Source organism: Dermochelys coriacea, chromosome 2 (assembly GCF_009764565.3).
Source record: "Dermochelys coriacea isolate rDerCor1 chromosome 2, rDerCor1.pri.v4, whole genome shotgun sequence".
Taxonomy (NCBI): Eukaryota; Metazoa; Chordata; order Testudines; family Dermochelyidae; genus Dermochelys; species Dermochelys coriacea.
The window spans coordinates 90,514,502-90,527,817 of NC_050069.1; the positions used below are offsets into that span (position 1 = coordinate 90,514,502).

Sequence of the window (13,316 nt, forward strand, 5' to 3'; positions counted from 1 at the left end):
GAATTCAAGAAGTTAGTTCAACTCTGGACTTGTCACAGGGGTTTCTTTATTGGCATACAATCAAACTACCCTTGAATTGATCTGGCTCAAGTATAGGGGATGGTGACAGATTATACCACACTTTCAAGTTACATAAACATGAATCAGCTTGCATACACACTGACAATGTATTAACCAACTTACTACCTATATCACACACTTTATGATTGGGCTACTAATTATTGTAACCAATCTATGTACACATCATGACCTGTTCACAAACTACAAAGTATGGTAGTAAGCAAAGCTGCATCTGGAAGCTTATCATACTCTTCTTGCAATTTATTTATCTACTAACTACATGTTGTTTACAAGGCCACTTATAAGTTTATGCTTCGTACAGTGTTAACCTCTGTTTCCTTACTTCTCTTCCTTACTACTTCTTACATTGTTCATGCAAGGCCTGCAGCTGGCATGAAGTCGGGCAGGTTTCCAGTGGAAATCAGCTTACTCTGCTAAACACTAAAAACCATGGACTGAACAGAGATGCTGGATTTATGGCTTATTACAACAATTTGAAACCCACTAACTCCCTCTTTTTGTCCTGTGAGTGCAGACATGTTAACAGGACACTCTACCTTGAATGATCCCTTACAATATGTGCTAACTACTTATCCTAAACAATCTATTCCATCTTGCATTTTGCTGTGATCCTGGGAGTATCTTTCCCAGACCTGAAGTAGAACTCTGTGTGGCTGGTGTCTCTCAACAACAGAATTTGGTCCAATAAAAGATATTGCCTCACCCATCTTGTGTTTTCTGTCAGACCTTCACCAAAGTTGTCTCCACAGAATGTTCTCTCTGAGTATTGCTGACAATCTTTAATTACAATCTCATGATTTATATTTTCTACTTGAGTGGTACCTTCTGATTATTCTAGAACCATCTGTTATTTCAAATGGGTACATTTTTCTGTTTGTTTCTTTTTTTAATTATAAAGGATTTTTATTCCTGGAAGATGCTGAATTGACATTCCTATAACCTGAAAACGGCTATATCCACAGAACATGTATATTTTGGGCAGCAGTTATACAAGCTGGTCACACTGCCTTACTCTGGGTTCCCATCTTTGTTGCTGAGAGGATAGTTCAGTGTCCATATACATTAAATTCTTCACCTCTCTGCTTAGAGACAATGAGAAGATTTTGGTGAAGTAGACTTAGGGCCAGATTTTTGAAAGTATTTAAGTGCCTAATGGGATTTTCAAAAGTGCCCAAGAAGCTTAGGCCCTTTTGAAAGTCCCACCAGGAACCTGTCTGCACTTTTAGACACCTAAATACCTTCGAAAATCTGGCCTTAGCCTAGTAGGTCCAAAAAAAATTGCTAACTTGTTACATGTAGGCCACTGAATAGTCATCAATTAGTAACTACTTAGCAAAATCACCTCTCGTGGGAAATAGAGCCTTAGGTTGCTCTAAAAAGAGGCAATGCTGAAGTTTTTTTGAACAATATTACTAAACTCGGATATGGAATTCATCCAATCCTATGGTATCATGAAATCTACTTGCAAGGAAGTGAGAGACTGGAGCAAATGGGAGGCCTTTGTACGCCTCCTTTATCTTTGCTACATAACAAGGGAATATTATGTTCCTGAAGGGATTACGGGATATTTCCATAAACTATGGAATCTATAAAGGACATGACCAATTGTGGACACTGAAATTTGAAGATAGTGAGAATTTTTGCTTTATTTTATTTTAGTTTATCTGGCTACAAAATTTATTATTGACTATTTATTTTAAAACTTATTTTGTAGATTCCAACCTGCATCATCCTTTACAGACAACACCAACGCAAAAGAAAACACCAAGCTCCTCATCAAGACAAAAAGACAAAGTTAATAAGAGAAATGAACGAGGGGAAACGCCTTTACATATGGCAGCCATCCGAGGGGATGTTAAACAAGTTAAAGAGTTAATCAGTCTAGGCGCAAATGTGAATGTAAAAGATTTTGCAGGTAAGGTTGATATGCCTTCATTTCATTCAAAGTCAGCGTTAATCCCGAATTTGTTACTAGAGGTCAGACTTACTTCCAGTTTAAATCTGATGTGAATTAATACTGTAACTTAAAAAAAAATACCAGAAGTGTCTCAACTTGTGTTATAGTGGTTGTGAAGGTAGCTGGGGTAGTTGGTTTGTGTATATATTTTATTATTATTAATACGAGCGTACCGAGGCCCCAATTTTGATCAGGACCTTGTTATGCTATGTACTGTGTTAAACTAGGGGTCTATATTTGAAGAACTTCTAGTTGAAGATAATGATCAATATATGATGGGTGGTAAGAGAGAGACCAGCAACTTATACCATTTGTATTTATTTATACTGTGTCTCTCTTTCACTTGTTGGTTTTTAGACAAAGTTTTTGTGATTACACTAAAAAGAGACTTTTCTTACCTGCTTCAGAGTCACTTGTCTCATTAAACATTGGCCAGTTTTTTGGTTGACATCATGGTTGGAAAGGTATTTGAAGGAGGAGAGAGTAGTATCTTTGCAGATCAGTTCAGTGAGGCTGTTTTGTGCACAAGCAGAAAAGTGGAAGACACCACAATGATACTTATAGGAGGCGGATGGCATTATTGGTGGGGCAGAACAGTAGGTAACATTTCACCAGCTTTGTATTTATTGCTAATTACAGCTACTATTAATTTTGAATTTCGGTAGCACCTAGGAGCCCTAGTCATGGACTAGAACCCCATTGTGCCAGGCATTAGACAAGGAGCAGGGATCATCTTTGGTTTTGTGCTTGTACGAGTATAAGACAAGAGACAATAGATGGATATAGGCAGGTGGGAATACATGAAAACAATGGTCTGCATGATAGGCAGTGGTCTTAGTACACCTGCAGCCTAGTTGTTGGGGATTACAAAGAAACAGGTAGTTTTTGGTCAGCATGATCACCAAATGGTCTTAGCACACCAGCAGCCTAGTGCTTTTCATGGTTTTGTAGACATAGTGGAAAAGGAGAGTTTTAAGGAGGACAATGTGTTAGTTTTGCAGATGTTTATGGAAATCTTCTCCAAGCATAAGGGGCAATGTGGGAGAAAGCACAAAGATGCTTATATGAAAATGTAACAAGTGGACGATGGAAGCTGATATCATTGGCTGATCAGAAGCAGGAGTTGGCATCTTGATAGTGAGTGAGAGATGATAGGCAGGGTGAGGATAGGCCAGAATGGGCCTTGAAAGTGAAGACAAGTCTCATATGTTTGTTGCAATAGAGAGGGAGGAGCCAGTGGGGGGATGCAAAGAGAGAGGTGTGACATGGTCAAAGCAATGGGCTAGGAAAATGATTTTGTAGCAGTATTCTGGTAGATATAAATTGGACAAGATTTTATCTCTCAGGGCCAGAGAAAGGATGTTGCAGTAATCAAAATCAAGGGATGCCTGGGAAAGAGCTTTAGTTGTGTGGATGGACATGAAAAGTCGAATGTTAGAGATGTTTTGAAGAAAATCTTCACGATTTAGATTTTTGCCAAGATGTGAGAACCTATATAGCACTCTGAGTCAAGGATGACACCTGGATTACAGGCCGGAGTGACTAGCAGGATGGTGGTGTTGTCCACAACGATTGGGAAATGAGGTAGTGAGGTGATGGAGGAGGAGGAAGATGGAGTTATGTTTTAGCCATGTTGATATTGAACTGACAGACAACAAATTGATGTCAGGCTGATAGGGTGAAAATTTAATTTGCACAAGAGAGGGGTCTGGAGGAGAAAGGGAGATGTGAGAGTCATCAGCATAGTGATGGTAGCTGAATTTGAGTTTGCCAGTGAGGTTACCCACTGATAAGGGGCCGAGCACAGAGCCCTGTGGAACCCTCTCAGAAAGTTGGTTGGGCGTTGAGGAGGATCCTCTGGTGGACATGTTGATGAAGCAATGATTAAAGGGATATGAGGAGAACCAGGGCAGAACAGACTCTCAGAAGCCAAGGCAGGCTAAGATTTCGAGATGAGCATGGGCAACAGTGTCACAAGCAGTTAAAAGGTCAAGGAGACTGAGGATGGAGCACTGGTTTTATCCATTGGGTAAGATGAGGTTATTAGAGATTTTATTGAGAGCAGTTTAAAGGGAGTGCATTGGGTGGAAACCAGATTGGACAGGGTCTCAGTTTGAATCTGAAGAGCGGAACTGCAGACAGCAATTGTAAACAATGGAAGTAGTGATTTTAAGAGATGAAAGGGAGAAGGGAAATGGAGCAGTGGTTAGAGAGGCAAATGGAGTTGGTAAAGGATGGGGCTTTTTTAAGATGGGGTGATTAAAGCATGCTTGTATTATAAGGGGAAAGATCCAGAGGAGAGTGAGAAGTTAAAGAGAAGAGAAAGTGGGGAGGTGAGAGTGGGCGTAAGTTTCAGGGGACAGAATGGGGTCACTGGGGCAAGTGAGGGTATTAGGAGCAAAGCAGATGACAAATGTCTGTGTCTTTGACAGGGAAGGAGGAAGAGAGAGCTGTAGGAGGAGAAGGGGAAGGTCATATATCTTGTCAGTTTTCTGTTGGAAAAAATCTAATATTCTGCGTGGGAAGAAAAGTGGAACGAATAGGAAAGGAGAGAGTCAAAGTAGGCAAAAAGGTGGCTGCAGGCATGAGATTCATTTATGTTAGAGAAGTAGTGTTATTTAGTTAGGCAAATAGCAGAACTGAAAGGGAAGAGAATTAATTTGTAGTCTACAAAATCAGCCTCATCATGGGATTTTTGCCAGAGACAGATATTTGGTGGGGAGGAGCAGTGGGAAGCTAGGGATGGGGGGTTGGTAGGACAGACTTTGTGATGGGAGATGGGCAGAGTCAAGGGTGAAGGAAATTGGTGCATGGAAAGAATCAACAGCCATATCAAGGGAGGAAAAGGCTGAGAACAGATGAGAAGTCTTCAATACTGATGGACTGGAAGTCACAGAAAGGCCAAGTATGGGGCGAGAGGGGAGGCTCTTGGATGATGCTGAAAAGAGGCCAGCTGATGGTTGGAGAGGGGTAACTTGGCAACAGAGAGAGGGAGAGTGAGCACTGCTTGGTGAAGACCAAGTCAAGTAAATGGCCCTTTGGTGAATGGGAGAGTTTAACTAGGGCTGCAGGTCGATTTAAGGAGTGAGGTGGAGAAAATGTGCAGCCTTGGTGGCATATGAATTATTAAAATGGAACTTGAAGTCCCTGAGGATGAGAATTAATGCTAGTGGCTTTAATAAATAAATAAGAAATATCAGGAAATAAATTTTATGGTTTATTTTTCAGTTGCTTATCTAGATTGATAAGGGGTAGGTGCTATTCATACCTGTACTCAACAATGTGAAACTGTCAGTCATTACTGTTGTATGTTCCATTACTCTAGAAGAACAGAGATTGGCATTTAGCATAAGCAAATTTCTTAAGGTGGAGGTTTGTTGTAATTCCAAATGGAGGCTGATGCAGTCATTTGCATATAAATCAAATAATGTGTCTAAAATATTTATTTACCAAGAAATAATAAAGTGTATAATTAGGGTAGTGTTTTCTGGTCGATTCTCAGTTTTGCCACAGACTTGCATTGTAAGCTCTGTGCTCAGTTTAATCATAATAAATATAGGATACTTATCTACTCTAGTGTGCTAACGTGAGGCTTAACATTTATAAAACACATTTGATCCTGAGATGGAAGGTGTTACAATAGTGCCACATTATGTATATAAAGTCCAGTATAGCACAGGATTGGCTTAGTATATTGTGTGTGTGTGTGTGTGCGCGCGCGCGCACACACACGCACAACTTTGAAATGACCCACATAACAATTATGTTTTGTGCTGATGTTTTCAAGTGGTTTGTTTGGTTAAAAACAATACATTAATATTATAAGATCAAAAATTAAATACTTCCATGATTACAGGTTGGACTCCGCTTCACGAAGCATGTAATGTTGGTTATTATGATGTTGCTAAGGTTCTGATAGCAGCAGGAGCAGATGTGAACACACAAGGACTGGATGATGATACTCCACTTCATGATTCTGCTAGCAGTGGGCATAGAGATGTAAGTATGCTTTAGGAAAAAAAAAAAGGGAATATCTGTACATGCAAATGTTGAATCTAGTGAAAAAAGCATTGTAGTCTCTACCAAATGACCATATAATCCTGATTCTGCTCTCTTTGTGACATCTTAAAATCTTTTGTCTTGCTTTTTGCCCTTGTCAGTACTTCACTTGACAGATCTTTTGCCCTACTCTTTGCTTCCAAAAAATGTAGAAAGACTCTAAAAGCTATTGAATGGAAGCAGGTTAAAAAAACAACAAATTTTACCTAAAGCTTTTTCTACAGTGTGTTTTTCAACAGAACACTTCTAAACTACACTGTAGCTTCTAGTAAATATTTTAAATTGATACTTTATAGAGAGTATTTTTATAGTATTTCACACACTTACCTAGCTCCATACATAAGTCCATAAATAAATGGATCTCCTAATACTCTTCAAGACTTGACAGCAAGTATTGAATTTTTAAGGAAATTGAAATTATTTCTGTGAGTTTAGTTCCATCTATTTTCTCCATTTCTGGATTTGTTTTATCTCTGTGCAGGATTTCTGCAAATTAGATGCTCCAGTCGTTGATCTTTTGTTTATTTGTTAGCACTTAAAATAAGGATTATTAATAATTTTCTAAAGTCTGCCTTCTTGAAATCCATTATTTTATTCTGTTGTTTTCCTTCCTACCATTCCTTAGAATCATGAACTCTATCATTTCTTGATCACTTTCACCCAAGCTGCGTTCCACTTTCAAATTCTCAACCAGTTCCTCCCTATTTGTCAAAGTCAAATCTAATGAGTCAAATGCAGAGCCATTCGCCATTATCTTTGAAAACTCATGGCGATCGGGGGAGGTCCCAGATGACTGGAAGAGGACTAATGTCATGCCCATCTGTAAAAAAGAGGAGGAGGAGGGTCTGGGGAACTGCAGGCCAGTCAGCCTCACCTCAGTGCCTGGACAGATCATGGAGCAGGTCCTCAAGGAATCAATTCTGAAGCACTTGGAGGAGAGGAGGGTGGTCAGGGACAGTCAGTATGGATTCACCAAGGGCAGGTCTTGCCTGACTAACCTACTTGCCTTCTATGATGAGATAACTGGCCCTGTGGATGAGGGGAAAGCAGTGGACGTGTTGTTCCTTGACTTTAGCGGAGCTTTTGATACAGTCTCCCACAGTATTCTTGCCAGCAAGTTAAAGTAGTATGGGCAGGAAGAATAGACTGTAAGGAGCTCCTTACAGTCTTTAAACCACGATTTGAGGACTTCAATAGCTCAGACATCGGTGAGGTTTTTTGTAGGAGTGGGTGGGTGAGATTCTGTGGCCTGCATTGTGCAGGAGGTCAGACTAGATGATCAAAATGGTCCCTTCTGACCTTAGTATCTATGAATCTATGTGCTTTGATCACTGTACAAGAAATAAAAGCATAAATCATCTGTACATCAAATGGATTACAGTCTAAACAAGACAGGTAATTTGGGAAATCTAGAGTAGGAAATGACAAGTTTTTTTTGCTATATTATAATTATTGACTTCCTTCTTGTGGGTATCATGGCAGAAGAGGGCCTTCAGAATGGAACTGAATGAAGAAAAGGATAGTGGCTTGGAAAACAGAAAATTGAGAATTCTAGGCATGTAGGAGAACCTGGATGGACAAAGTCACCAAGATAGTTGTTGAGGAAGTGTACAAAAGGGGCATGAAAGTTTCTATCATTAAAGGAATTAAGGGGATCATGTGATAAGAAACAAATTCAGAGATCCATGAGCCAGGGCAGAATTATCTAGGCCTGTAAGGTAAGGACAAGAAGTTTGAATTTGTGGACATGGGGAGCCACTGGAGGGATTCATAGAGAGTTGGTAATGTGATTAGATCATCAGGCAAGGAAGATAATTTTAGATAGGATTATGTAGTTGCCTCTTGTTTGTTCAGTGCTTTCTGTTTTGTTACAAAAAGTATTTGGGAATGGGAAAGAGATTATTCTCCTAATGGATGATGTCAACAAAAAATTTTAAATCTTCCTATTTGTTCATCTACTTGAGAGAGCTGAGAAGCTGTCCAGTTGGTATAAGTTACGAGAAATTTATTTTACAACTACTGAATTACAAAAGGACAAACGTTTCTTTTATCTAGTTGTACCTCTAAACCCAGTTATAGAATACATGCTTTTACAATTTACTAATTATATTATATAGCGTAATTTATTTTTTTTGTCCATGTGGTTCAGATGGCCCACATCTGGCCCCCACTGATTTTGTCTGGCCTGTTCATTTGTTAATCACAAGTTAAATTTCAAGTCTTATGCATTTAAAAAAATATGCTAGTCAAACACTTCACTCTTGTACCAGCTACTGCTACAGTTACTTGAGCCTCAAGCACCACTGAAAGGCTTGTATTGATATTGCCTACTGCCATTGCCTGTAGGCCACAGCTGCTGCTGTGTGCTGGGTTGTTACCTCAGTTACCTGCACTCTCAGTTGTCATCTCCTCTGCTGTCTCCCTCAAACACTCAGGGAGAGCTAAATCGTTTTCTTCCTAAAACCCAAAAACCACCTGGGGCTTCTTGTCACTACACTTCTTGAAGTGCCACTTCCCCCCTCCTCAGAGCAGAGTGCCGTGCGGACGGGTCAAGAAGAGTAATGGAGAGCTGAGCAGTTGCAGCTGGATGAGTGCGAGCAGGATTGGAGCAGAGGGGACAAGAGGGAAGAGCGGCTCCTTCCTTTGCTCCCCCTGTTGTTGCTAGGTCCAAACAACTGTAAACATTTTAATTGTGTGGGGAGGGGGTGCATTTTTTCTCCTTCATCTGATGAGCTCCATCCCACTTCAGCAGGTAGGATGCAACCCAGAAGTCCAGTTCTGCAATCTGGACCTCCAGAGGTAAAAGGTTGGAGAACTCTGTTATGTCATTATTGTACACATAGCCCATGTCAAATTGGAGATTATTACTCAAGAAGTCAAAAATGAGGAAGAATGCACAATTAATGTTTGTATGTATTTTGCAGGTCACTTCTTAGCTCTTACAAAATGTAAAAATCAAGTTCTCACATTGCAGATTGTGAAGCTCCTGCTTCGACATGGTGGAAATCCATTTCAGGCCAACAAACATGGGGAGAGACCAGTTGATGTAGCAGAAACAGAAGAACTGGAACTGCTACTGAAAAAGGAGGTGCCTATTTCTGATGATGAAGACAGTTGCTCAGGTTAGAGAGTTAAACCTTAATTGCACAGTATTAGAAAAATACATTATAAATAACCTTTTATATTTTTTTGAAAAAAGAATATAGATTTGTTCACCTCAACTTGCATGTTTTGACCATCTTAGTAATGATAACTAGCACAGTTTATTAGAGGAAGAGTTTGTAGCAACACCTGTAGTTAAGGTTGTCTAACACTTTGCATTTTAAGACCCTGTTTTTACATGCTGATTAGTGTATTCAAGTAAAACCATTATTGATGTGATATAAGAATTTAGATATACAGTTATACTGTAAAGAGAGTATGTAATTCTGGTTTGGTTTTTTTCCTGATCTTTTCAGTTGGCTAAAAAAAGCTTTAAAATGCAAGTCTTAGGAAGGAGAAAAACTTTTTATTTCAGTTACATAACAATGTGACCGTTTGTTTCATATCCCTTTAAAAAAAAAAAAAAAAAAAAAGCTTAGTTTACTCCGGGGGTTTAGATGAGTTGACACATGCTTTTTGATGCATGGTACATAAGCCATGCTAATAGCATACACGCAGGATGGCTATGCCCTCCTTCTTCAATTTGCATCATTTGCGAGGGCTTCTTGGATACTAAGCGCATGGCATTCTGGGAGGGTATCCCATGGGCCTTTGCTTTGCTGCTGAGCAGTGTGCATTCTGGAATTTTTCTTGCTGTGCATTGTGGGGTGCATAGCAGAAGACAGTGGAATTCTGGATCTTGGGTCAAATTTTTAAAAAATCTGATTCTGATCTGCCTCATGCTTCATCTCTTTCTGGGTGGGCTAATGCCATTTTTGAATTTTGTTAGCCAGCATGGACCCAACAATCTCTTGCACCGCTGTGCTGGCAACTGTGACTACACAGAGGCTGCCTGGGCTTATTTGAGCTCTTGAAGCTGGGTGGCTTCAATTTGGACTTCACCTTCAGTACCACCAAACAGATGATGATACCACAGTAGCAGCTTCTCCAGCAGCAGCGTCATCAGTAGAGACGGGAGGAAGAAGAAGATGACACTGAGCAACTGCTACTACATGAACAGTTCCTAGATCAGCTTCACACAGTGCAACACTGTTCCGGTCTAAGGATTGGTGGGAGAGGATTGTTCTGAAGACTTGGAATTACCACTAGTTGCAAGAGAATTTCAGGATAGTAAAGGCAACCTTTTTTTAGATCTGTGCTGAAGTAGCCCTGAAACTGCTGCAGCAGTAGCATGCCAATGTATGGTGGCCCATACCCACTGAGGAGTAGGTTGTCATTGCAATTGGGAAGCTGGCCACGCCTGCATGTTACTAGTCCATAGCAAATCAATTTGGTACAGGGAGATTGACCGTTGGGGCCATGGTCATGCAAGGATGTGATGCCATGCATAAGGTACTGTTGCACTGGGCTATAAAGCTTGGTAATGATCAGGAAATTGATGGATTGCATGCATAGAGTTCCCAGACTGTATTGGAGCAACTGATGGGACCCATGTGCCTATTTGCACTCCACATGTAGGCTCAGAGTTGATCAACAGAAAAGGGTATTTCCCCAGAGTCTTCCCAGAACATTGTTGACCACCATGGAAGATTTACAAACATAAATGCTGGGAAGATCCATGATGCTAGGATCTTTCAGAACTCCGCTTTGTTTACCTTAACGAATAAAAGAGAGTTTGCCTCCTGATCACCGTGGATGTTTATGGCATGGAGTTTGCTCTGGTCATCCTGGGAGACCCATTTTATCCTCTGCTTCCCTGGTTAAGGAAGCCATTCAGAGTACGTCTACATAGCAGTTAAACTCCCGTGCTTGGCCTGGGTCAGCTGACTTGGACTCACAGGGCTTAGGCTGTGGGGCTGTAAAATTGGTATGCAGACGTTGAGGTTTGGGCTGGAGCCCAATCTCTGGGACCCTGCAGGTCAGCTGACCGAAGATAGCTGTGGCTGTGCCACAGTTTTTTATTCCAGTGTAGATGTTCACTTACAGGCCACTTGGACAAAAGGAAGGAGCTGTGTAACTATTGCCTCAGTAGTTGCAGCATGACAGTTGAGTGTGCATTTGGCCCTCTGAAATGAATGGCATTGCTTATGGGCTAGGTTAGAAGCTGCAGAAAAAAACTTGCCTAAGATTACAGGTGCATGTTGTATTTTGCACAATATTTGTGAGACTAAGGGAGAAAGCCTTAATGATGGGTGGTAAGTTGAGATGCAGAAATTTGCTCAGGGGTTTGAGCATCCATCAAGACATCCACTGAAAAATGGAAACAGCCAGGATAACTGTCAGGGATGCCTGTTGTTGCTGTTTTCAGGCCTGAGACTCGGAGCATTTAAATTGTGCAGCTGTATATCCAGCTTTTATCCTGGGGAGAGGGGCGAATGGATTGTGAGCATTGCAGTGTCTTTGATGGGGTGATACAAGTAGCACGTTGTGGCACTCATTTTATCTTATATTTTTGTAAAAACCTATGACATGCTCAGTTTAAAGATTTCTGTGTAAAATTCTTCATGAATGAATTTTTAATGTTTTTTCTTATTAAACAATTGATTATATAATGACCAGAAATAAACCTTTAATTAAAATAACAATGAAACACAGTTTTAAAGTGACACAGTACAGAGAAGGGCAGAACACAACAGTGGGGAGGGGAGCGCTTCAATTCACAGAAAAGTATACACTTTGCCTCTGCCTCTTGTTCTTGGGCCTTACGGTGTTCAGTGTCAGGGCTCTAAATTAAAGGCGTTAGATGGCTCTAAAAGCTGGGTTACCAGGTGCAATTGTTTTCACTGCCCTGACCTTGGGCTGGGGAGGGAAATGGTTTTTGGGAGCAGGGGTGCAGCAGAGAACGTATGCTGGTGTTCCCAGTACCCAGTATTGTCCAGTGGCTGCAGAAGATGACTGGGTCCTGGTTGAGATCATTGTCTGTGTGCTTGCTAGCAGCAGAACGTTCTGATTCTCGGTTGCCTCTGAACATCCCTCTTTTTCTCCATAGTGTCTTTTGTCATTATGACACTGTCTCTGGACACTGCAATGCTCTCTTCGGGTAGTTCTGTGTGTTTTTCCCTCTCCAAGCTCAGGCTTCTCAGAGAGCAAATGGACCCAAGATCCATAGGATAGATGCAGGGAGAGGAAAAGAAAATAGGAAGATGGGTATGTGCCCTCCATGAAATGGGCTTGTAAACAGTGAATGGTTGGGGCATTAGTATGAGACAGAAGCCAACTGCCTGGCTAGACCAACCACCATTTTAAAAACATGTAGAGGGATGGTGGGAGAACAGACAGTGCGATCCAAGGAATCGAGGAAGGCAAGGGCTGAAGACTTGGAGAAGCTCCTAGCTCATATCTGCCAAAAATGGCTGTGGTCATGGGGCACCTGGAACAGAAGCTAGGACAGCAGAATAGAATAATATGCTGTAAAGACAGATACTTACATGCTAAGGCTCCCTCTCTAGATCTGCCTCCTTAATCTCAGCTGGGTATCTGGTTGGGAATTGGACTTGCTTCTTACACAGTTGGTTTCAAGGTCTTGAGATCCTGGCTTTGCAGGGAGAGCTCTTTACTGCTCTCATGTTCCTCCTCTAATGATTCTTGCCGCTTGTCATCGGTGGAGGTGGAGGGAGGCCCATGGGAGAAGGGTAGGTAGCAAGGTACATATCCTCTTTGGGTTCAGTAATGGTAGTATTGCTCAAAATTCTGTCCAGCTCCTCCAAAAAAAACCAGGACAGACTATATTCTGTCTCGACTGTTTCCTGGCATCCCTGGTTTTAATGCAAGTCCTCCTGAGCTGTTTGCTTTTGGTCTGGCACTGGTCAGCATCCTGGTTGTGACGCTTTGTAGACATCTGCATAGCAATGTCCACAAACACGTCTTTATTTGTTGACTGTCCACAAGAGCTTGCTGCATCACTGCTTCTCTCCAGATGGTGAAGAGATCTAGGCTCTTTGCACAACTCCAAGCAGCAGCTTGAGGCTTGTTGTAATACTTCTGGAGTAATATGCAGTGACGCTGAGATATTTGAATCCAAGAGCAAATAGGCAGATTCTGGCCCTCTGTCAGTTTTTAAGCAGCGGAGGAGGACATCTGGTTAACTTGACCTCAGAGCAGCAGAAAGCACACAGGC

General features: G+C 41.2%; 1 protein-coding gene across 4 annotated transcripts in view; it reads left to right on the forward strand.

Annotated features, from left to right (window-relative positions):
• ANKRD12 (ankyrin repeat domain 12) overlaps positions 1-13,316 on the forward strand; it is a 104,719-nt gene that overhangs the window by 55,088 nt on the left and 36,315 nt on the right. For all 4 annotated transcript variants that reach the window (XM_038389960.2, XM_043508095.1, XM_038389958.2 and 1 more), the window contains 3 exons: positions 1,796-1,996; positions 5,895-6,037; positions 9,072-9,219. In XM_038389960.2, the coding sequence (XP_038245888.1) occupies positions 1,796-1,996; positions 5,895-6,037; positions 9,072-9,219 (492 nt within the window). The remainder of the gene's footprint in view (positions 1-1,795; positions 1,997-5,894; positions 6,038-9,071; positions 9,220-13,316) is intronic.